This window comes from Orbicella franksi, chromosome 1 (assembly GCF_964199315.1).
Source record: "Orbicella franksi chromosome 1, jaOrbFran1.1, whole genome shotgun sequence".
Classification (NCBI taxonomy): Eukaryota; Metazoa; Cnidaria; class Anthozoa; order Scleractinia; family Merulinidae; genus Orbicella; species Orbicella franksi.
Window position 1 is genome coordinate 31,052,922 of NC_138145.1, and position 27,089 is coordinate 31,080,010.

Genomic DNA, 27,089 nt, shown 5'->3' on the forward strand with positions numbered 1-27,089 from the left:
ATGTCAAGCAAATTAGTTACAGCGTACAGGTGTTACACGAAAAGATTTGCAAGATATGTTCGAATTCATTTTCATCATTAGTTAACTTTTATTTTTCATTTTTGACTTATTACCATGCAAAACATATCTAAAACAAAGAATAATAAAGTGGAAGCAGATATAAAATTGAACTTCAACAGCTGTATAAACCGGTCAAACAAAGCACAGAAACATGAAAAAAATCGATTAATGACATGAATTAAATATAACAGGCTCTCAGACCGAACTCTTTTGTAATGTACTTTTTGTGGCACTCTGTGAGAGGCAATCCGTCGGGGATGACCAACGAACACGGCACAAATGACGGCTCAGCTGCTTGAATGCACGCAACCTGAAGATGATAATGTGCATCCGATTCCCGAGGAGGCATGCATAACATGGCTGTATTTAAAAAAAACTACGCATGTACACATCTAAAACTTGCTGTCAATCTGCTTGGATTGTATAAGTATTTACAGTATAGTGTCTGCTTTGTTCACTGGATTTGGTGTTTATTCCACATTTAATCCGCATTTCAACTATATGAAATTAATGTAGTCACAAACATTTTCATCACCTAAGGGCATATTACGAACCAGCAAAATGATCAGCTCCCAGTTGGCTTCCCAGCTCAGTAGGTAGAGCACTGTACCGGTGTCGCAGGGGTTGCAGCATCGCAGATGATGCTATTGTATTGGCTCGATGAGAAGAATTGTAGAGATGGCAGACACAACCCTGAGTGCCTTCTCGGTTTAATGAAGTTGTCAGATAATACGCCTGTTAACTAATCTAAATGTTTATGACTATCTTTTGTATTGTACATTCCACAGTGTTAACGCGTTTTAAAGCAAAATGGGTTTTCCAAGAACAGCAGGAAGATGACTGAATTTCTTATATTAATGAGTATCTTGCATTTTTAACGCTTCAAAGCAAAAGGAAAACATATCTATATTCTGCTTACACTTGGAATTAGTTCCTGTAAGAGAGGATAGACTGCGGGAAGCCGGTAAAAAATATGTGACTGTGTGCGTGGCGCTTGTAAATGTTTTCGAGATTGTGATGGTGAAATTATTTTATGTGCAAACAGTGGATGTAGTTTAGAAAAGCTCACGCGCGCGTGATGTATTTAATTTTTTTAATGTTAACATATTTGTGCAATCTGGTTTTAGAGATTTTCCGCTCTTCTTGGTATTTTGGGAAGTGTTCCAGTTTTTTTGAGGGGGGTGTTCCGGGGTTTTTTTTTTGGGGGGGGGGGTGTTCCGGGTTTTTGGGGTGTTCCGGAATGTTCCGTGATGTTCCGGGATGTTCCGGTGTTCCGTATTCCGGTGTTCCTGGAAGTACTGCATGCCCTACAAGTTTAATTATAAATTTTCAATTTTTGTTACTTATAAATAACCCATTTTCAATTTGGTTATTTAGCAAATAACCACTTTGCAATTTTGGTTATTTACAAATAACCAATTTTCAGTTTTGGTTATTAAGCAAATAGGTAAAGTCTGCTTACGAGCCAAGTGGCCCATCAGGCCGGAGCTTATCCCAGTTTCTGTAGCATGAAGCGACTAGGAGTATTTCTACTCCCCCCTGGATGGGATGCTAGTCCATCGCAGGGTTACCCCCAGCATTAAGTTTGCCGGTACCCATTTATACACCTGGGTGGAGAGAGGCACTGTGAGAGTAAAGTGTCTCGCCCAAGAACACAACACTATGTCCCCGGCCAGGGCTCGAACCCGGACCGCTCAATCCGGAGACGAGCGCACTAACCATGAGGCCACCGCCTTCGCAATTTTGGTTATTTAGCAAATAAACACTTTGCAATTTTGGTTATTTACAAATAACCAATTTTCAGTTTTGGTTAGTTAGCAAATAACCACTTTGCAATTTTGGTTATTTACAAGTAACCAATTTTCAGTTTTGGTTATTTATCAAATAACCACTTTGCAATTTTGGTTATTTACAAATAACAGCATTCATGTTTTGGTTATTATAAATAACCAAACTGCAATGTGGTTATTTACATATAACCATACTTGTTTTGGTTATATACGAATAACCACTCTAAATGATAAAAATACATTTGGCGCCCCATAAACCCCTGGGTATTTGATTTTACAGACTGGGATAAGTGATTGGGGATTGATGGGAAACCCCAATCACATAAGTTTAGTTCAAAATGCCTTATGCATTCGTTAACATATCATCTCAATGAAGTACAAGTAATATTCAGTGAAGTTCTTTTTGCTTTAATAATTTGTTAGAAAACTATATTGCTTTTGAAGTTTTAAACAGTTGTGGAAAAGTGAGGGTAATCAGTAAAAGAAGCACTTGTTCAATAAACAGATGAAAATAAAACAGTTCAGATAAGTAACCTGATTACAGTGGAGTATTTCACTGCAGACCGAATCAACGGACCAAAAGGTGAGCAAGAGATATCAGAAGCTCGCTCAGAATACAGCTTTTAAATAAGTGGTAAAACAAAGCTCATATATTATGGACATGAAACTTACAAGGTCACCTTGACATGAGAAATACATGATAGATAGCTTGTTGCAAGTTCACAGATAGAAATGAATGGGTAAATCCTTGAGCTTGAAAAACAGAACGTTCTTGGTTGCTAAGCCCGTTTCCCTTTTTACCTTGTAAATAACTGCTAAACACCTTGCAAGATTGTTTTAAGGGATGCTATTTTGTTGAAGATTATCCAAAAGCCTGGCTTACAATCTGACAGCTTGGAACAGTATACCTAATACAGAGAGACTTCAAATGCATTTACTTGGCCTTTAAAATATACTTTCCTCAATTCAGTTGGGTTATGCAGGCATTTAAAATGCCCTACAAAAACTCCTGGTAGTCTAGAGCATTGAATAAATTTGCCAATTTTCACTTGTTACTTATTATTATTTTATGATTGTCTTTTGTTTTGTAACAAAGTACACAACTTGGTACATGCACTGCTTACTTAATACCAAATTTACATCTATGGATGTCAGAGAACAGGAAATATGAATTTTGTCCTGGGTTAGCCAGTATTGGATTCTACGCAATGCTCTTTCAAATGGTAAGGAGAAGCATTGTGTGACAAGCCAATAATGGTTGTGTTGCTAGATAACTAATGTTCTGAAAGCAGAGTCTCCTTGATCTTCCTCGAAAAATTGGGAAGAAGGAGACTCCTTTCTCTTCCTGATTTTTCTAGGAAGATCAAAGGAGACTGTGCTCGCAGGGTAGATAACACTATGAACTGCCAACATTAATCTCTTCAATTCTGTCACAAAAGCAAAACTGGTCTTCACATATATTTACGGTATGCAGATCAATCTAGCCTTACAGAGATGTCTGCCTTATAATGAGACAAACTATGTAAAAGACTACACCCATGTGCTGGCTTAAGAAAGAAAAGTACTAAGCTACCTGTCATTAAGAAAAAGTTGAATTTAACAAGTCTTCTTGTAGATCATGTTATCTCATGTGAAACACTACTAGATAAATACAGAGCTTTTAAACAAATTATATTGTGTACTGGTCAGCAGACGGATCAGTGGTAGAGAGGGACTTAGAAATATCCCATATCTTCATTATTTTTAATTACTTAATAAATATGCTCAACTTGTGTTGTATTTTTAAGCATACTGCATCAGCACCTAAATTGTTAATTACACAACAGAGATGCTGACAAGAGTAAGAGAAAACAACACGATCCAGGTCAGCATTGACAGCATTTGAGTACTGCCATGTGAGTTCCATATTCTTCAGAGTCTGTGAACTTGATTTGTTAAATCATTTCACATAAAGTCATCAAATTCATCTCCATAATCATAATTTCCTGCACCAAATGCATCCAAGTCCTCTTTTCTACCAGCTTTGGCACTAGTTCCTGAAAGCGTGGCTTTCTTACCAGTCTTTTTACCTTTCTTTGCCTGAAAAAAGAGTACCAAATAACTTAAGACCTGATATTAATCTCACTTGAATCATGTTACATATTAAATGACACAAACATGAATAGCAGTGTGAACAAAATGTAGGTCAATTATCAACTTAATGTCTGCCAGTCTGATTTGTTTAGTCTGATATGGTCTGATGAAACAGCACATGAACACTAAGCAGTTTATCTTGAAGTTGGTAAAGGTAAATTTACCATGGCAGCAAGTTGGTAAAGCCATGGGATTCATTAAGGGCCGTGCACCAGGCAAATTGACAGGCTGCAAGGATGACTTTGCCTGCCTGGTTTCACCATCTAGTGGGGAGTTTTTCTTATAAATAAGTTCAGTTCAAGTAGTGTAGTTTTGCCCGACTGTGAAAACAAGTTACCCTCCTACTGAAAACACTAATGAAACTCTTTGTAAAGCAAGCATTTCAAGATTTAGCCCTTCAGCTCTTTGCTGTGTCATGAAGGGCTGAACTTGAATCCTTACAACTGGTTAATCAATTTGCTCTTTCTCCCAACACAGTATGACTCACCTTTTGTGCTTTTAATTTTTCTGTTGATAAGATATTTATTGCACTACCTAAACGTTTAACATCTTCAGCTTCCACTAGAAAAAAATTATGACATTTATTTAGTTAGAAGATATGGAGATGGTTCCCTATAATTGTTTAGACTATGTCAGAATGGTGAATACATGACAAGTTTTTAAACCTAATTGCATGGCCAAGTAAGCAGCCCCTCTTTTTGTCATAGTCTATTGAGAGTGAAATGATGCATGAAAGAATAATTAGTTACGTATTCCACAAGGAGCATGCAATTTCAAAGAATTACTTACAGCCTGCACATAAATCTCTAAAAAGCATTTCCAAGAAGGGAACATAATCTGCACTTGACTGAAAAAAAAGAAGCAAGATGAATGTATTCCAAACAGTAAGCATTCTTAAAACCACTCAAGCAACCAATTGCATTTTTCAATTCTCCCAGACCATGAGTGGAAAACAAATGCCAAAAGGAAATTCAGGAACCAAAACAGGGTTGCGCTCTAGAAGCGCCCAGGTGCCACAGGCAACTAAGCCTTTGGACAGCTGGGAAAAGTGCTGGGCACCCAGGATTTGAGGGTTAGAAAACTTTGGGCTTCTCATGATAATTATTAACCACTGCCTTGCAAAATGTGTTTTAGACTCTCTTCTTGGTGTTGAGAAATCTGATCAAACAGTACAGTCTCTCATATTTGATATATTACTTCACAATGTATGACTGTTACCTCATAATTGGATAATTTTCCTACAATTAATTGACTCAGTTCCACAAATTCTTCTTTTGTGTTGGGATTCATTTCATCTATGCTTTTGGATCCTACATCATCCTTTATACCTGAAAGATTTGAGGAAAAAAAAGATAAAACTTCTGCAATAATGATAATACTTTAAAGTGACATAAATCTCATGTTGCCTATGTAGAGTACAAACATATATGAATAAACGTAAATGAATACAACAATGTCAATGAAGGGAAAACTGTCATGCAACTTTGGTAAACACGACCACTACATTGGCAGACAGGCCTCACTGACAGTAATGTGATATTAATTATTTTTACCAAGAACAGACCCTGTAGATGTGAGAACTCAGTCATGTAAATGGCAAATGTAAAATATATCAGCCTCTTGGATATCTCATTTCAGTTGCATTAGTTCCAAGAATATCAAGGAACATAGTTATTAGAACCCGTGATGGTAAATGTTTGGCTCAGTCATACTGTATTTTTTGCATACTTACTGAGTAATTTCTTATTGTAGCTTATCATGAGCATGGGGCAAAGAAAAACTTCTGGGTTCCAAATAAGAATCAAATCTCTGACCTCCTGCAGGAGGTGCTTGGATGCTCTAACCACTTAGATACAGGAGACTTGGGGAGGACTAGGCAATTTACATGTGCAATATCTCCTATACTGCTAGGATGTTCCGTAAATTGTCAGAGTAAATGTCCAGCAAGACAACATGACACCCCAGTTTATGTCTCTCTCTGCTTGATCCTTAAGCATAAATTAACTGTCAACTCACCAAAGGCCTGTTTTGCTATTTCCAAGTCTGACTCCTCTACCAATCTGAAAACACAGGTACAAACAATCATCACTGTTTTGATTTCAACCATTGATCGTTGGAGGTGATGACATGCTGATCAATGATCGTTGTTGCCAAAAACAACATGAAAACTATCAGGTTCAAGTATTCCCCCACTACAGTCGAACCTCGATTATCTGGACTTGTAGGGACCTCGGTGAATAGTCCGAATAATCGAGAGTCCGGATAATCGAAAACATGTTTATTAATGAGATAGAAATGTAAACAAAAGGTATACAGCAAAGAAAACATCATTATAATTGTGAAATCTAAACAGCCTGTATGTATTTAGAAGTAAAAACTTTCAGTTCAGGTATTCACAAAGGTCTAAAATGTTCAAGCATGTTTGTTTGCTTCAAAGACTTCTAGCTTGATCAGGGACTTTCATTTTAATCCTTCGCTTGTCTCGATGCTGTCAGCAAATTTTAGCATCTTGTCTTTGTTCTTCCGTATGTCGGTGATCTGCTGCTTGCTGATGCCAAATACTTGAGCTAAATTTGCTCCTTTCTCTCCTTTATCCAAACGTGAAATAATTATCTGCTTATCTTTAGTCGATAGAATGGCTTGCTTTCGCTTCGTAGACATGTTTTTTGATTTGAGTTTACGATCGATCGTTCGTGTTTACATAACCCACGTGAAAGGAACTAATCAAGCATGAAATTCCCTTGGTAACAACACAATTGAGCCAATCAGATATCAGCTGAATGCATCAGAATACTTCTTTGTGTCGTCGCACTTGTGAATTTTGAAAAGCACACAGGATAATACACTGTTTCAACAGTCTTTTGAAAGGATTATTGGGCTTTTTGCAACTTTGAGTTTTCAAGATCACAACTAATTAATATTCATGAAAAAATTGGGACCAGAGAAAAAAGTCTGGATAATTGAATAGTCTGGATAATCGAGGTCCGGATAGTCGAGGTTCAACTGTAGCAATGTAGCCAATTAATTAATGGCTTCTTGATTTCAATCTTTGACTCTATTTTATTATAATCCACTCTTCAAATTTGAATTGATATCTAGCTTCATATGACATTTTTCATAATTAAAATGAATCTAGGTCAACAACATTTTTTCTGTTTCTCTTCACCAATGACCTTTCGTTATCATCTCGATTACACCTAAATATCTTCCTACATTTTGGTATTAAGAGAGCTTTGCTTTCTAGTTAGCTAGAATGGTACAGGATTCAAGGCAACCATTGATACACCATAATTTCCAAACAAAAAATAGAAATGAAACTGTACAGTATGAAATCACTCACTTCTGTCTTTTAAGCTTTTCTGCTAGTTTGTCTTCTTCTGTTGGTTCCTCCTATAAGAAAGAAAGACAAATAGTTTAGAAAATCTTTTTGTCTTGTTCTGCAGAAGGTCTATTTCACTATGTTCCTAAAACAACTTGTCAGAAAACATCATACTATCATATCACTGGAATCCTTAAAAAAGAAACCAGTCTGTAACAATAATTGTACAAGCTGTATGAAACAGTAATCCTTTCTATGGGTAGGTACTAGCACCAGCTTTTTATATTCATATAAAGACAAATCCTTGGAACTAGGACTGAGAAATATTCAAAACACCTTTGGAAATCTATGAAATGTCCTCAGAAATCTTCAGATGGCTTCAAATATGCATGGTCAGGTCTTCGCAAATCCTGGCACTCCTGCGATAAATATCGCACACGTGTGACTCAGAAAGAGCTGCTGGATATGCTGTGGCTACAATATATCAGTTTATTACCTCTTTCACAGATTTAGCTTCCTCCAATCTTCTAAGAGCTTGATCTTTAGCCTTTTCCTCCTTTTCTTGTAGGGCTTGCTTTAATGTTTTTCTTTTCTTTACTTTAGCTGGAGGAGCAGCTTCTGCATGGTTGGTAAAATAAATCATTATAAATCTCATAGAAGACACAAAGTGTACATATCAGCGCTCTAAAAAGCCAATGAGTGCTAATTTTCATTTTTTTTTTTTCTTTTAATAAAGTTATTCCAGATTTTTTAACCAAATGTTTACATTCCCAATAGAATACCTGCAGCTAGCCTACTCTGGAAAGAAAACCTTCATTATGAACTGTCCAGATACAAACCTCTCTACTATGGACACAGAAAGGACAGAGCAAAGCGCCCATATTAGAGAGGTGTCTGTATTATGGAGGGTACCACAATGATGTCTCTTTTAAGACCTTTCTTTTGACGAAAATAAGTGAGAATTTTGTTGGGACATAAGAAACTGTCTGAAATAAGGGGTGTCTACATTGGAAAAGTGTCTGTAGGGACACTTGATGGGATTTCATTAATTTTTACTCTGAATTGCTTTAAAAATGTCATTCAAATACCTTACTACAACCACAGTAACTATGATTACATACCTGACTAAAAATTCTACTATTTCAATTTAATTTTAAATAAGCGATCTCGTCAATTTGTAAACATGTGTATGTGTGTATGTTTGGCTTAATTATCAATTTATTTATTTAATTATTTAAACGTTATAAGCTTATTATTATAAGTATTCTTCACCTAAAGTTCATGACCATCTTAACTCGAAACCTTTGATTTAAAACAGAGTTTTTCCGAGAAGAATTGAAATTGAGGCGATTTAAATAAACTTAACTTGTCATGCTATCCTTGAGACTTAAGTGCCTCAAATCAATGACTCATTGATTTTAAACAGCCGAGAGCGGCAAAACGAGAAAAATATATAGCCAAATTATATTCGCGCCAGATTTTATTCACAATGACTTAAGAATTGTTTTCCTTGATGTCTGAAGGTGAAATTATCCAGAAAGTAAAATCACAAATGCACGTGTAGGAAAGACGCTCTCTAGAGAGAAGCTTATTATTAAGGAATATTTAAGCTTATCAGAAACTGATCACTTGCCTGTTTCATTTTGTGATGGCGCCGGTTTCTTTTCCGTGTCTTCATCTTCGTCGTCCCAGTTTTCCTAAAAACGATACGTGTTTTGAGTCAATCCTGTCCCACCCTTGTTGATCTCTTGGTAACAAAGAATTCAAAAGGAAATTCTACGTTTTATAAAATACGAAGATAAGAATTTTTCTCTTGCCTTAACATCGTTGTCGTCCTCGTCTTCACCTTCCCATTTGTCTGATTTGTTAACAGAAAATTCCTGCGGCTCAAAGTCCTCGTCATCTGTAACGTTTGAAACAGATTTAAAGAGAATAAGTGAACGGCTAAATTATGTTCATCGTGCTTCATGTGAAACTAAACTCACCCCAATCCGCCATTTTGGTTTCTATTATCGCGCGCATGGCTGTATGGGTATTAGATAATCATTGCGCAATTTTGAACTTCGCGCTGGACTGGTAAAGCGGAAAGTGTGGCGTAGTTCCCTTAGTTTGTATAAGAGATTTTTAGCATGATTCTCTGACGGTTCGAGAATAAACAGTGTCCGAGGACCGTCTGAGAACTGAAGGCTGGGGCTCACAGGTTTATGCAAACAGATGCCATTCCCGCTCTGATTTCACGTTAAGACTCATGTATGGAGTTACCCACCCTAGAAGTTCCTCCTTTCGATTTGACATCACAATTGAGCTGCGTTCGCACCAGTAGAAGATGGAAAAATCAATAGGGCCAGGATAGTTTTCCCTTTTTTATTGATTTGTGTCTTTATTTCCTTTCTCTGCCGTAAGAATTCCAAAGGATCAGCTTCCCGATTTTATTTAGTATTTCACAAGTGCCAAAGATCGCAAATGAGCGTCCCTGTACATACAGTAAGGAGTTTGAGAAAACTTCACTGACGGCAGCGTCACTAAACAAAAAATTTAATGAGCAGAACAATGGCTGTGCGAGTGCGTATAACTCTTGGTAAATTTCTGTGCCGTTCTCTGCAAAACAACAACGTGAAATGACCAAATTCTGCGATGTGGGGAAAACTTGAGCCACGACGGATGACACGTTCTCCTTCAATCGGAAAACGTTTCTGATTTGGGAGGTATAACAAAGTTACCTAAACTCCCAAGTAGTTTTATGAATAAAGACAAACCCACGCACCTTGCTACAGGTGCTTCAGGTGTGTGTTTCCTTGGTTCCCGAGAGGTTTTTAGGCCGATTTATGACAATTAAGCTTGTTTTGGTATAGCCTGGTTCAGATGCTCTATTTATAGCTGGAAAGCAGCCACAAGAACGTTAGCCTTCCCTAAATGTTAATGTCAGTGGTGAGAAGTTGTTGTTGTACCTCCAGATTTCTCTTGTTTATGGAAGGCATCCGTTTTCTGTGGTTTCCGTGGTTGAAGATTTCGGTTGTGATTGGTTATAACACAATAAAAATTCCAGAAATATTTTAGGTGTTCGTGAAAGCTACGAAAATTAAGGTTCGAGCAAATTTTGGGATCGCGTTCAAAATGTTTGGGCAAAGAGTTGCCTCCATGTCAACAGGAGACAAAGGTAAACTATTCATTATTTTCATTCCTTTATTCACTCCCATCCTATTTCACAAGATTGTATGCTCCCTGTGAATAACTGCGCGCGCGACTTTTTAAATCGCGCCACGATGCATAATGTGACAACGACGTTTCGTGACGAAACAAACGAAAGTTTAATCTTACCTAACAGAAGTTAAAATAATGCTCGTAACCGCTTGGTGCAGCTTCCTCGTTGCCTTGGCGTTATTTCATTATTTTTTTCCAAGTGATTTCGAAAAGGCCATGACAAAAGTAAAACCAAGGTACGTCGGACTTTTAAAATTTGATTTTTAATAACAAAAACCCTGATGCTCTCACGCGCTAGAACACAACAAGAGACAGCAAAAACGTCTTTATTGAAAGGTGGAGTATTTCCCAGTCTTGGGTTAAACGCAGTTTGGATTGATCAAGTTAGAGATACGCTAACTGGCGATCAGATGGCAATGATCGTGGAAATGAATCGGGCGGCGAATAAGGAAAACTAAGCAAAGGCCAGCAAGATACATCAAAATAAAGCCTCGCGCACTTAACCATGAAAATCAACAACAAACCAAAAAGCAGCGCCCTAGCCACAAAAAAAAAAATTATGGACTGAGACAATGTCCATGATGAAAAAATTATGATTGAGGCAATGTGCGTGATTCAATTCTCTATCTAGGTATTTAGGGTGTTTATGATGACTATAAACTACAAAACGAAAAAAGAGATTGAGGCAGCTGCCTCGGTTTGCCTGTTAAAGTAACGGCCCTGAAAAGACGACCAATTTAACAGAAATGCATTCTTTTTCACAGTGAAATATCATCAGAAGACAACAAACAAAGCTCCAAAAATGTAGAGGTAAGTCATTCGTATCATCCCAGGTTTTTTGAAATGGATAGAGTTCTTTTCTAGTATAGATAAGATCGAATAAGATGTGCGCTAGATATAAGTTAAGCAAATGCTAGCGCAAATGACTTGAGCATGAAACCAAACGAAAAATAATAAAATGTATTTTTTTCCTCCTTATTCGGCAAAGAAACCTGCCCTGAAAATATAGCTTTCCAGAACAGGGATGGAGAAAGGAATTTTACAGGCACGCAACTGACACGAAAACCGACGCTTATTTCAAATTTTTGCGCCAAAACATTCAAAGGAACAAAACAGCAACCAGCAAAGACACTTTTGCGTATGAATATGACAATACGAAGAGCGTATTTTGAGGCCAACGTTACTTCACATGTTTATCCGATTAGCGGCAGCTTAAAGAACCTGGACAACAAACACCTAAGCTTAAAGGTTACTCAATTTACTTCATTTTTCAACCAGAAAACGTTTTGTACTAATTAAGCTTCTTACTATTAACCGACTTTTTGAATGATATTTGTGACTGATTTCAACCGCACAAACTTTTGAAACTAACCCTAAATGTAAAATCAAATTATCACCCGTTATTTTCAAGAATTATAAGTCGACCGTTATGTTCCTCAACTCACTCGCCCTAAAGGTGAAAAAAACAATAAACTCATAGCATTTTTTTAACCGGGGGTTTTTGTGGTCAACCCGCGCTTGCGGCGAAGACATTTTAAACAATTTTAAGTCCTCGTCATTTTGAGAATTATAAAACCGTTAATCCCACTGCATGTTTCTCCACTCACTCGCCCCAACGGTGAAAAACCAGTAAACTCATATTAGTTTTTGTAACTGAGGGTTTTATTTTTGTGGCCAACCCGCGCTTGCGGCGAAGACACTATGCAGGAGAAACCGTAAAAGTTCTTTGATGTTACTAAGCATAGTAGTTGTACCCAAAAAAAGGAAACTTTTTTCTGTTCTTTTGTTCTGTGATGTGCAGTGGCGGTTTGTCTAATATTTCTGCGACGAATCATTTGAGACTTCGGACAACTTGTTGAGTGTGGCTGCTAAAGTTAGGTCACGAAAAGGTTGGCTCATATCGTCAAAAAATTCCTCGTACTGCTGGTAAAGATCTGATAACTTTTCGTGTTGGGCATGAAGTCCAGAGAAACTAGCTTTGTGAAAATTCATTCCCATGAACATTCACTCCGAGGGTTGTAAAGATCAGACAGAATTTTTGGCGCAGGAAAGGAACTAGAAGGAATTGCTGACTTTGTCAGGATGCACGGAAAAATTGCTTTTTCCATACTCATTTTAAAGTCCAATTTTAACGGATAGACACATGTGCACATCGGGTACCTATTTTAAAAATATGCAGCCTCACTTGTTCAAAATTGTTTGGCGCTAGCACGCTATGCTAGCCGGGAAGAATTCTCCTGACAGAGGGCGAGAAACCGGGTAAGGACAACCGAGAAAAACCAATGAGGTTGCGAGAGTCGTTTCGATTTGTTCTACCCGTTTGCGCTCTGGGCACGCTTCTGGCTATTTCACTCGTATTGGCGAAAGATTGATCTCACTTTTAGCTTTAAAAATTTGCGAACCTCGAATCTAGCTCGTGTTTTAAACACGCAAATGAAGAAACCTAACCATTATTTGCAAACATCGTAATACCGACCGTAAAGACTAGAGTTCATTGTTATCTACATGAACAGAGTGTAATGTATATAGTAAAAATATACAAACTTTATTTACCCAGGGCAGTGTTTATAGCACAAAGGCTAGCAAGGCCGAGCAAACAACTGAAACGAATAATTCAAATTGAACATAACATTGTTAAGGATCCCAACTGGCCGGAGGCAAACAAGTTGGCTATTTGCAAGTGAGGCCGAGAATTTGAACTCGGGGCTACCGTAAAACAAATCCAGGTAGTGGGCCGATCGGGACTAGAAGCCGGAACCGCTGGATTACGAGTCCGACACGCTAACCACGCGGCCACGCCGCCTCCTGTCGGCTTTGCTGACATTCTTTTCTGGGGGTGTAAAAGAACAGGAGGGTATTAATAAAGAGGGGCATTCGACAAGCACAAATAGCTCAAAATAAGTACGGGACACTGTGAAAAGTTGAATTCTGTCTATCATGAATGACTTTCCAACCAAAAAATTAATAAGAGAGGGAGGAAATTATATGGTCAGATAATTAAACAAACACAGCAAATAATAGCGTTCTTCTTCCCTTCAAAAAAAACAACCTTTGCATTAAATCGGATTATTTATTTTACGATCTACATGGTTTGGCCAAGTTCCGCTTTTTTAAAGGGTGGTAAACGCTAACATTGACAAAACAAACTACGCTATATTGGATAGTGATTTATCCAGCGAATAGACTTATCCCACCTTAGTACAACCAGGACCAGGATAAGAGCAATACGACACAAGGGTTGATAAAAAGCTTTTCCCGAATTGTCTTCGGACTACAAAAAAATTTTCCTACTGCGAAAATAACATCGTGCATTTGAAAAGTTTTCAGTCTTGCTTTGTTTTCCCAGAATTGTCCTGCCTCTAGCTTTAAGCCTCCGCCTTTCAGAAGATGGCGAAGGGGAACAGTTCTTTGGCGCGATAACAGGTAGAGAATCTAATTCTGAAACCAGTATTTCCTCTGCTACCGCGCCACAGAAATGTTGTCTTTTCGCCATCTCCTGATCAGACAGTTTCCTCTTACTCATCTGTCGACGAGTTGCCTGCAGGCGGACAACCTAATTCTGAAGCCAATTGCTTCTTTTTTCTCAGAAATGTTCTTCAGCGATTGCCGAACAGACATCTACTTCTTCATCTGCTGACCAGACTCTTTCACCATCTGTTGACCAGACATCTGCTTCGTCATCTGTTGGCCAGACATCTGCTTCCTCATCTGCGGACGAGACATCTACTTCGCCATCTACTGACCAGAAATCTCCTTTGCCGTTTGTTGAGCAGACATTTCCTTCGCCATCTGCCGATCAGACACCTCTTTCACACGCTGCCGACCAGAGGTCTCCCTCTCCATCTTTTGACCAGACATCTCCTTCGTCGTCTGCTGATCAGACGTCAGCTTCATCATCTGCCACCCAGACCTATCCTCCGCCATGTGCCAACCAGAGATTTCCTTCCTCATCTTCTGACCAGACATTTCTTTCATCTGCTACCGACCAGAGGTTTACTTCTCCATTTTTTGCCCAGACATCTTCTTCGTCATATGCTGACCAGACTTCAACTTTATCTTCTGCCAACCAGACATATCCTTTGTCTTGTGCCAACCAGAGATTTCCTTCCTCATTAGCTGACCAGAAATCTCTTTCACTATCTGCCGAGCAGAGATCTCCTTCTTTATCTGCAGACCAGAGATCTACTTCCTCGTCTGCCAGTCAGACATGTTTTTCCTTATTTGCTGACCAGACATCTGTTTCACTATCTGCCGAACTGAGATCTCTTTCTTTATCAGCAGACCAGAGATCTACTTCCTCGTCTGCCAGTCAGACATGTTTTTCCTTATTTGCTAACCAGACATGTTTTTCCTTATTTGCTGACCAGACATGTTTTTCCTTATTTGCTGACCAGACATCTCTTTCACTATCTGCCGAACAGAGATCTCCTTCTTTATCTGCAGAACAGAGATCTACTTCCTCGTCTGCCTGCCGGACTTTTTTTTCCGACCAGAGATTTCCTTCTTCGTGTGCCGACCAGAAACGTTCTGCCGAGCAGAAAAAGTCTTTGTCCCCTTTTATCGCCCAGACATATAATTTTTCCCTCTTCCCTGACCAGGAATGTTCCTCATCGACTTTTCTTGGCCAGGAAAGTTCTATCTTACCATTCGGCGGCCAGTCCAATTCCTCCTCGGCTGTCTATTGCCAGACAAAACTGAGGGGGAGCATTTTTGACAGCAGGCTGAACGTTGAAACCAGCTGTGTTTCCAGGCCTACTATGGAAACGATGGATGAGGCCCCACGGTCCCACGTGTCAAGCCCACCCTGTACCATGCCTTCAGGGCCTTCGGAGTGTCACACCAGACCAATAGAACCCACCATTGATGACACCATGTTTCCTATGTTTAACGAAAGCCCGAGACCTAGCACAGTTAGACAGTCGATAACATCACTCTACGGGCCCGTCAGTGCTGCTATTAGACCATTAATGAGCTGTGATGTTAGGCCTCCAGCCCTTTCAAGTGACGTGAGTATTCAGACCACACCACCAGGGCCCAGCTCTAACGTTGACTTTGATACCATGTTTCCAGCGCCTACTGGATGTTACATACCGGCTAGTATTTTCAGTACGTCAGGAACTTACGGAAATGTTTCCTGCATACCTGGATGTGTTCCTACTGGACCACTGATGAGCTGTGATGTCAGACCTCCAGCCATTCCGACTCTCACGAATATTCCGACCACACCACCAGTTCCCAGTTCTGACGTTAATTTTGACATCAGGTTTCCAACGCCAACTGGATATTTCATGCCTAGCAGTGCGTCGAAAACTTACGGAAACACATTCAGCGTTCCTGGAAGTGTTACTGTTGGACCGCTAATGAGCTGTGATGTCAGGCCTACAGCCATTCCAAGTCTTATGAGTATTCAGACCACACCACCAGTTTCCAGTTCTAACTTTACCTTTGACACCAAGGTACCAACGCCAACTGGATATTCCTTGTCTAGCAGTGCGTCGAAAACTTACGGAAACACATTCGGCATTCCTGGAAGTGTTCCTACTAGACCACGGATGAGTTGTGATGTCAGGCCTGCAGCCATTCCAAGTCTCATGAGTATTCACACCACACCACCAATTCCTAGTTCTAACGTTACCTTTGACACCAAGTTTCCAACACCAACTGGATATTCCATGCCTAGCAGTGCGTCGAAAACTTACGGAAACACATGCTGCGTACCTGGAAGTGTTCCCGCTAGACCGCGGATGAGTTGTGATGTCAGGCCATCAGCCATTCCCAGCCTCATGAGTATTCAGACCACACCACCAGTGCCCAGTTCAAACGTTAGCTTTGGCAGCAGATATCCAACACCAACTGGATATTCCATGCCCAGCAGTGCGTCGAAAACTTACGGAAACACATGCTGCGTACCTCAAAGTGTTCCACCTAGACCGCTAATGAGCTGTGATGTAAGGCCTCCAGCCATTCCAAGTCTCATGAGTATTCAGACCACACCACCAGTTCCCAGTTCGAACAGTGACTTTGTTAACAATAGCTTTTACACGCCTACTGCATATTCCATTCCTAGTAATATTATTGCGTCGAGAACTTACGAAAACACATTCAGTGTTCCTGGAAGTGTTCCTGGTAGACCGCTGATGAGCTCTGATGTCAGGCCTGCGGTCATTCCCAGCCTCATGAGTATCCAGACCTCACCACCAGTGCCTTCCAATGACATCAGGTTCTTAAGAAACACTGGCAACAGACGACGTGTGGCTGACTCTATCGCAACTAGTATCCCGAGTCTCATGAGCATCGAAACGAGACCTCCATGGGAGCCCAGACTGCGGCAACCACCAGGTTAGTACGTAAAAATTAAACTGCGGTGCTACATTTTTTTCAGTGTACCTTTTAGAATTGTTTTTTCAGGTAGGCAGTGGCAAGTAGCGCCATTTTTGTACAGTCCTACAACACATATACTGAAAGGTTCTCTTTAACTGGGTTTGGGGTCAGATATGAAAATAAAAGCGACTGTGCTGAACTCCGTATTGATTTCTTAATTTGAAACCACCCTTTTTATTTATTTATTTATTTTTTTTGCTCCATTTGCTATCTCGATGTCGCATGCATTGCTGAGGGATTCTTAACATAATTAATCCAAATCAAATTGCAGCTAAAATGGCATAGTAGACAATTTGGAGGGGGTGGGGATGACGGGTGAGAGTGAGTAAATTAGATGCAGGAGAGATCTTATGTTGCCAGTTGCTGTCGACTTACTTAAAAGTCATGTAATTTTATGCTTTCGTTTTTTAATATTTCTTTGTGCCTTTGTTGTTATTCGAACAGGTAACCCAAACCGGTGAGAGATGCCCTAGTTATTGAACTTTAACTGAAACACTGTATCTCGATAATTTTATAAATTTTGAACATTGATTTGTAAAATTTCCGGAGTTATATTATTGTTTTTATTGCTAAAACCAGAAAAAGATTTTTTTTAAAAAAAAAAACCGTTTATCATTATCGTCGTCATCATCATCGTTTATTTTCCTTAAGGTAGAATGATACCACGGTTTTGTAATTTGTATTTCTGTCGTTTTAACTTGCACTTGTCGTCGGAAGTCAGGTTGGGTTGCCTTTCTGCAACTAAGTTTCTGAATCTTTTATCAAAACTCTTCTGTGTAATGACGAACGGGTAGAAAGGTAGATTTAAGGCAAATTATTGACAGAATTTGCAGGTTTACAAAATCAGGATCACTTTTGTTTACAATAAAACGGTTTAATTTAACGTGTTTAATTCAGTTCGTCAATGGACCTTACAACTGATTAGCAAACAATGACCAATTCCCTCTTGCTGTATATCCTGCTCATATTTCTAACAGTTCATGACATATTCAAGTAAATTAGCAAGAGAGGGTAAAACAAAAAATATGGTTGGGTATAACTAAGTATAGTTTCAGTTGTTCGAAGATAGACAGATAACGTAATCTTAAATGAGCATTAACATTTTGACTGTACTTTTGCAAAAAATTGTGATTGGTATTGTAGCCTAACTAAGGAATTCTCAGAGAAAAATAAATTGAGAGAGAGAGAGAGAGAGAGAGAGTCAGATGTCCACCTCACTTAAGTTTTGGTCAAAAAGAAATTACGTTTTAGCTCGAGGAAATGTCTAACAAAGGACTCTGAAGGGGTTCCGAATATGGAAGTAAGCTAGATTTTAATAACATGCAGAAAATATAATGATACGGGAGTTTTTCCTTCATACCCCATAACCAAGAGATAATGAAAAGTTAGAAGGTTAATCTCATGTATAGGCCTTATGCTCATATTTTATCCTTATCAAGTTATTTTTAAGGTATGGTATCCAGTTCTCCCGCGGATAACGTCACCACGCGCGTTGCGTGGACGTTTTCTTTTCGTGTAAGCCGCTTGGTCGGTACACCTGAGAAAAACCCGCCCCACGGGACCGTCTGTTTCTAGATCCTCCTAGGAATTCTGAAGCTGGGAGTGATCTAAAGATGACTTGACAAGGATTACCTTAGAAATAACGTCTTGGGCGGGGGGGGGGGGGGGGTTACCTCTCTTGGTCTTCATCCTCTCTTACTAAAGCTTACATGTAGGAATACCTGACTCCCGGCCAACCCGGAATTCAAATTCAAATTCTAGTCCAGAGCAGGCCATTTTCTCCGCGTACAAAGAATCAAGCCGCTTGTTTTGTTCTTCAGTAAAGTAGTTTTTCCAGTCTCCCACTTCGCCTTTGCGAATAAAGTCGCCCTTAATCCCATTAATCCATGAGTAATTAACCTTTTCGTCTTTTTTCATGGCGTTGAAAGATGTTTGGTTTACAATGCGTTCCACTATCTCTGGAGGAAGTTCTTTTCCAATAAACTTGGCAATCTTTTGAATGGCAGCAGGGGAATCCTGCAACGTAAAAAGAAAAAAACAAAGCAAGGTATACGCTGCATCTCTAGCAATCTATACTGAACACAGTCTCCCGTGCATACCTCTTACTAACCGAGTTCGAGGTCCGTACTGTAAGTTACGGACCGAGTTTTTTCCCCTTCGATTTACGGCCCAAGCGCGAAGCGCGCGGGTCATAAATCGAAGGGGAAAAAACGAGGATCCGTATCATACAGTACGGACCCAGAAGACGAGGTTAGTAAGATATTTATTATATCTCTACTGTGTGCCTGACGGGTTCGGAAACGATTTCTATTCACGCGGACTCGGAAAGGCTTCAAATTTCTGACGCACCTCGAAAGCAAAACGAGTCAGTTTGAAACTGTTTTTAAGTCGTTAGCACGCTCAATTACATAATTTAGAGTATAAGAAAGTTTTAAACTTTCACTTGCTATAAAAGTTAAGAACACTTATCGATAAATCACGAAACAGTTTGGCAACAAAACCAACTTTAAATTTTAGCGGGCCGTACAGGACAGTACGGCCCGCTAAATTGCCCAATCACAGCGCGCGAACTAACTGAGAGATATAATAAAATGTGGTCCTGACTTGATTTAGATAACACAGGTACTTCGACACTAGTCGCATTGCGACCATCTAAAGCAAAAAAAACTTGAGTTGGGAATCCCACCAGGGCATGAAAAACGAATATCATACGGAATATCTTAGGTAAATCGTCGAAAAATTTAGACTGTGGATCCACTGCTGGGGTTGTATTACTAGTGTGCTTTGAGGTATCTGCGAGTTAATGCCATTCCCCGCCATGATGGGATGATGACAGCTTTTTTTCTTGGAAACATCGTTGTTTGCAACAGAAAATTTCCAGAAAACGACCAGGTTTTTCACTCACTGCAGGTCAGACAGCCAAGCTGATACACAGCTACTTTGACAATGTTATGACGAAATTCATGATCAATGACATCACAGGCGCATGAAAAACTGACGTAAATTTGTTAACTTTCGTGTTTGATATATTACTTGACAACAATTTGTTAGTCGTGTTACTCTCACCGTCTTCATTTCCTCGTACTTTAACAACAACACGTTTGGATCATCCTTGTGTTTCCACCAGCTTAACACGTGATCAAACCACGAGCCGTAGAAGACTATGAAAAAAATCGAAAAAATAAAGCATTTATCGATGGCTGCAACTTAGTGCACTTGTCAAATCAGTACAAGAGTAAGCTCACTTCAATCTACTGACACATAAATATAGGGCAGTAGAAATCAACCCCTTAATTATGCCGTTCACAGATGGCAAACGAAAGCTACCAGGGACATATCTTTTACCTCTGAAAATCATTTGCCAAACATCGTCTTCGTAGTTGTACACAGGGAGCCCTCACATTCGTTTAGAATATGAATAAAAGATTAACCTATCTTTGTCGCGCGTGTTTTGTGTTTTGTGGCGGCCATTTTGAATTTTAAATACGCGTGCGGTCTGCTAGTGCGAAGTCTGGAACCGAAATTATTTCGGTTCCAGACCTCGCACTAGCAGACCGCACGCGTATTAAAAGTTCAAAATGGCCGCCACAAAACACAAAATACGCGCGACAAAGATAGGTTAATCTTTTATTCATACTCTAAACGGATGTGAGGGCTCCTGTGGTTGTACTTGTATTTTGGCAGCATCAACATAGGCGTACAGGCACCTTCGAAATAGCGGAGGGGAGGGGAGAGGCGCTGACCCTCTGGCACAAAAACGTAATTCTCACTTCCAATGAAACTGTTAAAAAAGTCTTGGTCTTCGTTCACTTTGATTCTTAAGTCCTTGCTTTATTAATGGGAAACTGGGAATGGAATAATATCCTAATTGCGGATTTCCACGATATACATTTTAAGCTCAACCAATATGTAGCTTTTCAAAAACAGAAAACGATCCTTTATAGTGTACATGTGTTTTGGCTTGAAACTTTTTGGAATGTTTTCTCTCAAGTGCAGTTGTCCGAATCATGAAACTGGGGGACTGCAGCTTCCCTAGCCCGTACGCCTATGGACTGAACAGTTGGCACTGCTGCATTTCAGCAGAACACGGGGAGCGCGGGGCTTATGGTTAGGAGGCGAGATGCAAAGTGCCTGGCTGGGGCTGTGGACAACATTTTCATCCAAGTTTGAGCAAAAGTTCGACGTGAAGTTAACTGCTCTTTTTCTCAAACAGTTATTACCGTTATTGCGTTGAATAGTATCTGTTTATTAGATCGCCGATTTGCTCCGATGCTCTCGTCCCCGCCGAACTCAAGGACTGGACGTGGGAGAGCGGCGGAAATCGAACCTAGTGTTGAGTCCGAGTGTTGGGCTAACTCAGTAAATGTAAGCTACTCAGGGGATGCGAAACATCTCAGAACACCTCAGGTGTCCCTCCCTTAAAAATCTCGTTCACATGATCTTTTTTATCGCTCCACGGGCGCAGAAGAGGAACAGAGAGATACAACAGCATTGCTTCTATCATACGGAAAAAATACCTTCTCCTTTGATGAATAATTCAAAGTATTCGTCCCAGGAGGTGTGTGTTGTTCTAGAGAGAAGCTGGTAATGATGATAAAATGACACAGCTGTATCTTTGGGATTGCGCATGACACAAATGTAACGTGGCTTGGTAGCCTGGTCACGCGGCTTAGGAACCAGGTCATATGGGAGATGAGTCTTGAACACACGTGGTGCTGGAAAGCTTTCAAACAACCTCTCGATCATCAAAGGACTTGATGCATAATAAGGGTTATGGGGCATTGGATGAAGCATTCCGTCTAACCATGGCATTCGTACGTCCAATCGACGATAATCAATATTTCCATTATGGATAATCTGCCAAATCATTTCTTGGGTCCATGTTGTTCCTGCACAAGAACATGACATAGTGTGTATTAGTACAATGTATCCGTCTTTTGTCTTGCAAGGGTTTGGAGTAGTTGTACACTGTCGACACTGTCTATAGAACAACCCTAGTTGTTCGAAAGCTAAGGTGGATGACGCTATCCACTAGATCAATCACTATCCAGCGGATAGAGTGGTTGCTTTTGAAAACACTTGTCCACTGTATAGCGATTTATCCAGTGGATAGCGTTATCCAACCTTCGAATAAGCTTCTTTACTTTAGCAGACTAGCGCAATGAATAGCACTCTAGTCATGTCTTGCTTTCCCTTCAAATAAATGAAGCCAAATCAAGAGGTACTGAGCGGCGAAAGTGCAAGGACATTAGGTGATTAATCTCATCAAGTTAATAAAAGATCTAGTGGCTCTGACGTTAGATTGAAGGCTCATTCTCGTCCCCAGAGCCCACGATCCTTCTGGTCTGCGGCAGGGATCGAGAGCTCTGGCCCGACCCGATTTTCTGAGCATGTGCAGAACATTCGTTTCGTATTCTCAGCCAATCAGATTTACCAGATTTGACGGGAAGTCCGTGAATCGCGGACTTCCGGTGCTGGACCAGCCCAGAGCTCTCGATCCCTGCCGCAGGCCAGAAGGATCGTGGGCTCTGGGGACGAGAATGATGGAAGGCTACTCCACCAGTGTGTCCCACTGTAGCAGAAACGACGGCAATCGGTACGGGGCCTGGGCAGAGCTTATTTGTTTTCAAAACAATAGCCATAGTCCGTGTTTGAAGGGTTTAAATAGGCCTTTCAGCTACTCCGGAGACTGATCATTCATAGTTTTAAACATTAATTTCAATTTTTGCTTTTTCTTTCTGATATAGAAATTATCCCATCCTAGCGTAGGGCGGTAGCGCTAGAATAGTAATCAGACTTGGTGATAACCCTAAATGGCGCGATTTTGTAGTTTTTGTAATTTGTCGGCTAACTTGTTTTTAAGACCGTCCCACACAAGACAATAGTAATCGAAATATGGTTCGATAATAGCTCTATATAGCGATGTAGCTGTATCTTTGCGTATAAACGGTCTCAACCTTTTAAGGGGACCTTTATCAGAGGAGATACATTAACATGTCTGGACCAGGTGAATTTTTTCGTGACCTTCTATTTGTATACCTACACACTCACAGTGGGATGAAAATTAACCCGGGGCTGCTGGCATGTTGTTATTATACTTACCAGCTTTTGCATATGTGGCAACAAAAATGTCATTTTGTCTAGCTAACAGCTGTGGAAATGTGTCGACCATTTCATGCGTTGTTCCAGGAAACCAGGGCATCCCATGAATCAGTGGCATCTTAGGCTCCTCTTTCTTCTCGTCTGCCATCTATCATAAATGCATCAACAACTGTAAGCTAATCCTTACCGCAGAACGCTAGACGGTCGCAAAGGACTATCTCAAGGCTGTTATTATAGTCTTCATGAGTTACTGACTGACTCGCTCGCTGCGAAGATTTTTTTACAAATCGTTGGTAGACGGCACTCAAGCCAATTCAATGACAAATTTGCGTGAACAAACCAACATGTTATTTGCCGGCTTAGGGTCGGTCCGTTTAGTGAAAAACTGTGACCTCGCACTTAAAGATGCTACCCCAGGCCTGCGCGACCAAGGGCAGCATTTTTAAGACCTCGTTCACAGCTTTTCACTATACGGGCCTCCCAGCGGGCAAATAACATATAAATCGCTCCAAATCAGCAGAAAAAGTGAACACCAAGAAAGGCAATACACTGTGAAAGTGAGAATGACATTTCTAATACATAGATTTAGCCAAGCCTAAAAGCGCACTTCCTGATTACATTAAATTAATCTGCCTTGAACCTGCGATCCAATCGAAAACCAGTAACTGGTCAGCGGTCGACTTCGAAAAAACACGTGACCTCGATGAGCTCAAAGCCTGAGCTCGCGATATGGTCATGTGATACTGGTCAGCCGATACCTTGATTTGACAGATGTCAATTGACCATAACATGGAAGTCCAATATCAATGATGCTATAAACCAAGGCTGCATGACTTGGTTGACTTATTAGCTGGAGTATGGTCGCCATGTTGCGCGACGTCGTCGTCGTTTTTCGTCGTAGGGCACACGCGCCCGCGATCCATGCAGCTACCCATGTTGACCATGAAAAAAGAGTTGCATGGTAATTGTATGGGAAAAACGGTTATATTCTCAAACCTAAAAAATACGAAAGAGTTTGAATAACAATAAACCCACCTCGCTTCAAGTCAGTGTGTTACGAGGTTTTAAGCCGCGAAGCGGTCGTTCAGAGGTCGCGAGCAAGCGAGCGAGCGAGCGACAAAGTCGTAAGAGGTCATGAATAAACAAGACGAAGGACTTTTCTGAAAGTCTATCTGAAAAGCAGTGAAGCTAAAAACACCTAAATGACCATAAATCGGCCTAGAAGCCTCACGAGAAACAAGGAAACACACATTTGAAGCGAGGTAGGTTTAATTTTATTTATATTTCTTCGTAGTTTTTAGGCTGAAGAATCCCATAAAAATCCTTATATTTCGATTGCTGCGAGCGTAACCTGAGAGCTAATGTACAAGGGAAGCTCATTTGCAAGCTTGGGCCACCTTTGGTCAGACTAGACTCACTGGACTCACTGCGACTTTGTGCAACTCCTCACGCAATTTTTTTAGGCTCTTTTCTGGACACCTTGACACCGTTTTACATTACCTACGGCAAAAGTGTTCGCTTTCTAACATTCTCTAAGCTTATGAAAAACCCGCGCCACCGGTCTTTCCTTTTTCGCCCGATTTTCTTTTCTAGAATATAACGCACTCATACAAAATCTTCTACCGCGCTGTAATTCTTGTCCGAGTCATGTGGGGGGTCTCTGGTGATGTAATCTATTTTCAGCAATCGTGCAATCTTTCGAAAGCTGCAATCACACCGTGTGGCAAATCCAGAAACAAAAGTCATGCAACGTTTAAAATAAGTTTACCATGCAAGTGGTATAAATCATGAAATAATTATGGGGCCTTAGTTTTCGTAATTAGGAAAGACTATGCAAGGTGACAGGTCAAAAAATTCATGACGAATGGGACACTCTCCCTCCCCTGTAAAATTCGTCTGTTTCATGTTCCCATCAATTCTTTGAGCAATCAACAAGTCAAAGTTTATGTGACCTCGTCATAAATACTAATCTGTAAATGACTGCTTTGGTTGTAAAAAAGGGACAAAACAACAAGATCATTATTTATATGACAATGCAGTGATATATACATCAAGATTTGCATACAGTGGAACCTCGATTTAACGAAGTCGCTGGGGACCGACCAAATTTGTCGAGGGTTCGTTATATCGATATAACGAATTTGAGGGGAAACGACCAAAATGTTCGTTATATCGAGGCCATAGTTAATGATTGATTTGTAACACAGGTGACTTCTGTCACGCAATTCAATGCAATTTTCGTCACCCAGAAGTGCCGCGTTTTGAGATGCAATTCATTAAGCATGGTGGCTTTCAGTATCAATTATTTTCACTCTTGAGCAGACCCACAGCTTTTGTTTACAAAAGAATGACACTTTCAGACTAGCGATTTAAAAATGTTGCAACATAGAGGTTATACAGAAAAAATTCTAGGTAAACAAGGAAACATTTTAATTCGTTGTATCGAGGTAGATTTAACGTTTGGGCCTCCGGATTATGTTCGTTACATCGAAGAATTCGTTATATCGAGGTTCTATTCCATACATTTTACTGTAACTTTGACCGGGACATAGAATATCGTTCGTTATATCGAGGACTTCGTTAAATAGAGGTTCGTTAAATCCAGGTTCCACTGTATATACATCAAGATTCGTGTATATTCATCAAGATTCGTCAGCTTAAATACTAATCAAGCATTGTAAATGTACAGAAACATTAAAATTCGTGTATGTACATTAAGATTTGTGCACATTCATCAAGATCCGGGCATACAATGAAGATCTGCAGACACATTAAGATTTTTGTATACATTAAGATTCGTGCACTTCGGAAAGCGTGACCGCTGCATCGATTATCGTGTCTTCAAACGGCGGATCATTATGTACGGGGTTGAATGGAAATCTTTTCTACTAATTAATTCGACTTGAACGACTTAAAATGAAAGACCTAAGAGAAAAACAAAACCCAAGAAACAACCAACTGAAAACAGGAATTCAAAACGCGTTCGTGTGGATAATTCATTCTGTTCTGTCGGCTCTCAAACTGAACACTTCATAGTGTGAAATATTTTGTTCTTAATTTGCTAGATTTCGTGCCAGATATTGAAGGAGGACGTGTCCTTTCGTTTGTTTCATGCTTAAACGAGAGTCTTACCTTGGTGAAGAAGTGTCACAGTCGATTCTGGGGTCTTGCGTGACTGAATGAATCAAACCCAGTCCACGGGGTCTTACCGGCGGTGCGGAGCCTGAGGAGAGTGAAGCTATTGGTCGAGACGGATTTCTCGTCAGGACGGGCAGGTTTTTGACGGCAAACTCGATCAAATTTAAGGCCTGCGAGCACAAGGAAGGAGGGCTACCCTAGCAAGCGGGTTAACCCTAGCTGGAGGGCAAAAGATAGCCGGCCCGGGTTTACAAGCAAAATTTCACAGATAGGGTAACCCTACGACCTAGGACAACTTAATGCGCGGTTACACACAAAAGGTCTGGAAACAAGTAGAAAGTTAACCCGAGTAGGCGGGTTAACCTACCTGGAGTGTTAACAGGGGAAAAAGTTAGCCCGCCTGCCAGGGTAACCCTAGTATGCAGATCGGGTAACCCGCCTACCCGGGTAACCCTAACTGCCTTGTAAACACGGCGAAGAAAAAAAGAGGAAATGTGTGAGTGCTAGGGTAACCCGCTTGTTAGGGTAACCCGCTTGTTAGGGTAACCCGCTCGCTAGGGTAGCCCTCTCTACTTGTAAACAGGCCCTTACTCGTTTTCTTATCCGTCTTCGTCGACCAGTTTGGACAAGAAACAAGTCGAAATCCGTTAGACGGCTTTCACAATTGGGTGAGTTTCGTGGAGTTTTGGGAGAAAACTGCTTCAAAACGACTGGAACTGGAACGAAAGCAAAACAATCTGGGATGAGAAAATCGACAACTGAGCAAGGGTTCAAAATGGACTGACAGGGCAGGCAGACAGAAATCTTGCCACTGTTCTGTCGTCAAACGAAACTGAGCGGGGAACCGAGATAGGACTTGGGCAAACGGTTCACAAACTGGCTCTAAAGAGAACAGCCAATTTCTTTTTGTATAACCCGGAGGCAATTTCAAATAAACAAAACTTCGAGCCATTCTTTCTTGCTTT

The 27,089-nt window shown here is 40.3% G+C and overlaps 1 protein-coding gene across 2 annotated transcripts; it reads right to left on the minus strand.

Moving 5' to 3' along the window:
- Positions 1–22: 22 nt before the first annotated feature.
- LOC145502922 (eukaryotic translation initiation factor 3 subunit J-A-like) lies at positions 23–26,333 on the minus strand. 2 transcript variants are annotated; one of them, XM_081482329.1, is made up of 14 exons: positions 26,119–26,333; positions 22,987–23,134; positions 21,402–21,773; positions 19,951–20,045; positions 18,606–18,900; positions 9,120–9,205; positions 8,936–8,999; positions 7,799–7,920; positions 7,324–7,373; positions 6,000–6,043; positions 5,202–5,311; positions 4,773–4,830; positions 4,471–4,544; positions 23–3,929 (listed from the first exon to the last, which is right to left on the minus strand). In XM_081482329.1, exons 2-14 carry the CDS (start codon positions 23,132–23,134, stop codon positions 3,795–3,797), a joined length of 1,653 nt encoding a protein of 550 aa, XP_081338455.1. In that variant the 5' UTR covers positions 26,119–26,333; the 3' UTR covers positions 23–3,794. The 2 variants fall into 2 exon arrangements, with proteins under 2 accessions (XP_081338455.1, XP_081338464.1); XM_081482338.1 differs by lacking the exons at positions 19,951–20,045; positions 26,119–26,333 and having other exon boundaries at positions 24–3,929; positions 18,784–18,900; positions 22,987–23,220.
- Positions 26,334–27,089: the final 756 nt, after the last annotated feature.

Coding starts and splice junctions, on each gene's coding strand:
- LOC145502922 (XM_081482329.1), bottom strand. CDS start 23,134: ATGGCAGACGAGAAGAAAGAGGAGCCTAAGATGCCACTGATTCATGGG. Junction 21,774..22,986: donor TGCCACATATGCAAAAGCTG/GTAAGTATAATA, acceptor GTTCTTGTGCAG/GAACAACATGGACCCAAGAA. Junction 4,545..4,772: donor TAGAGATTTATGTGCAGGCT/GTAAGTAATTCT, acceptor ATTTTTTTCTAG/TGGAAGCTGAAGATGTTAAA.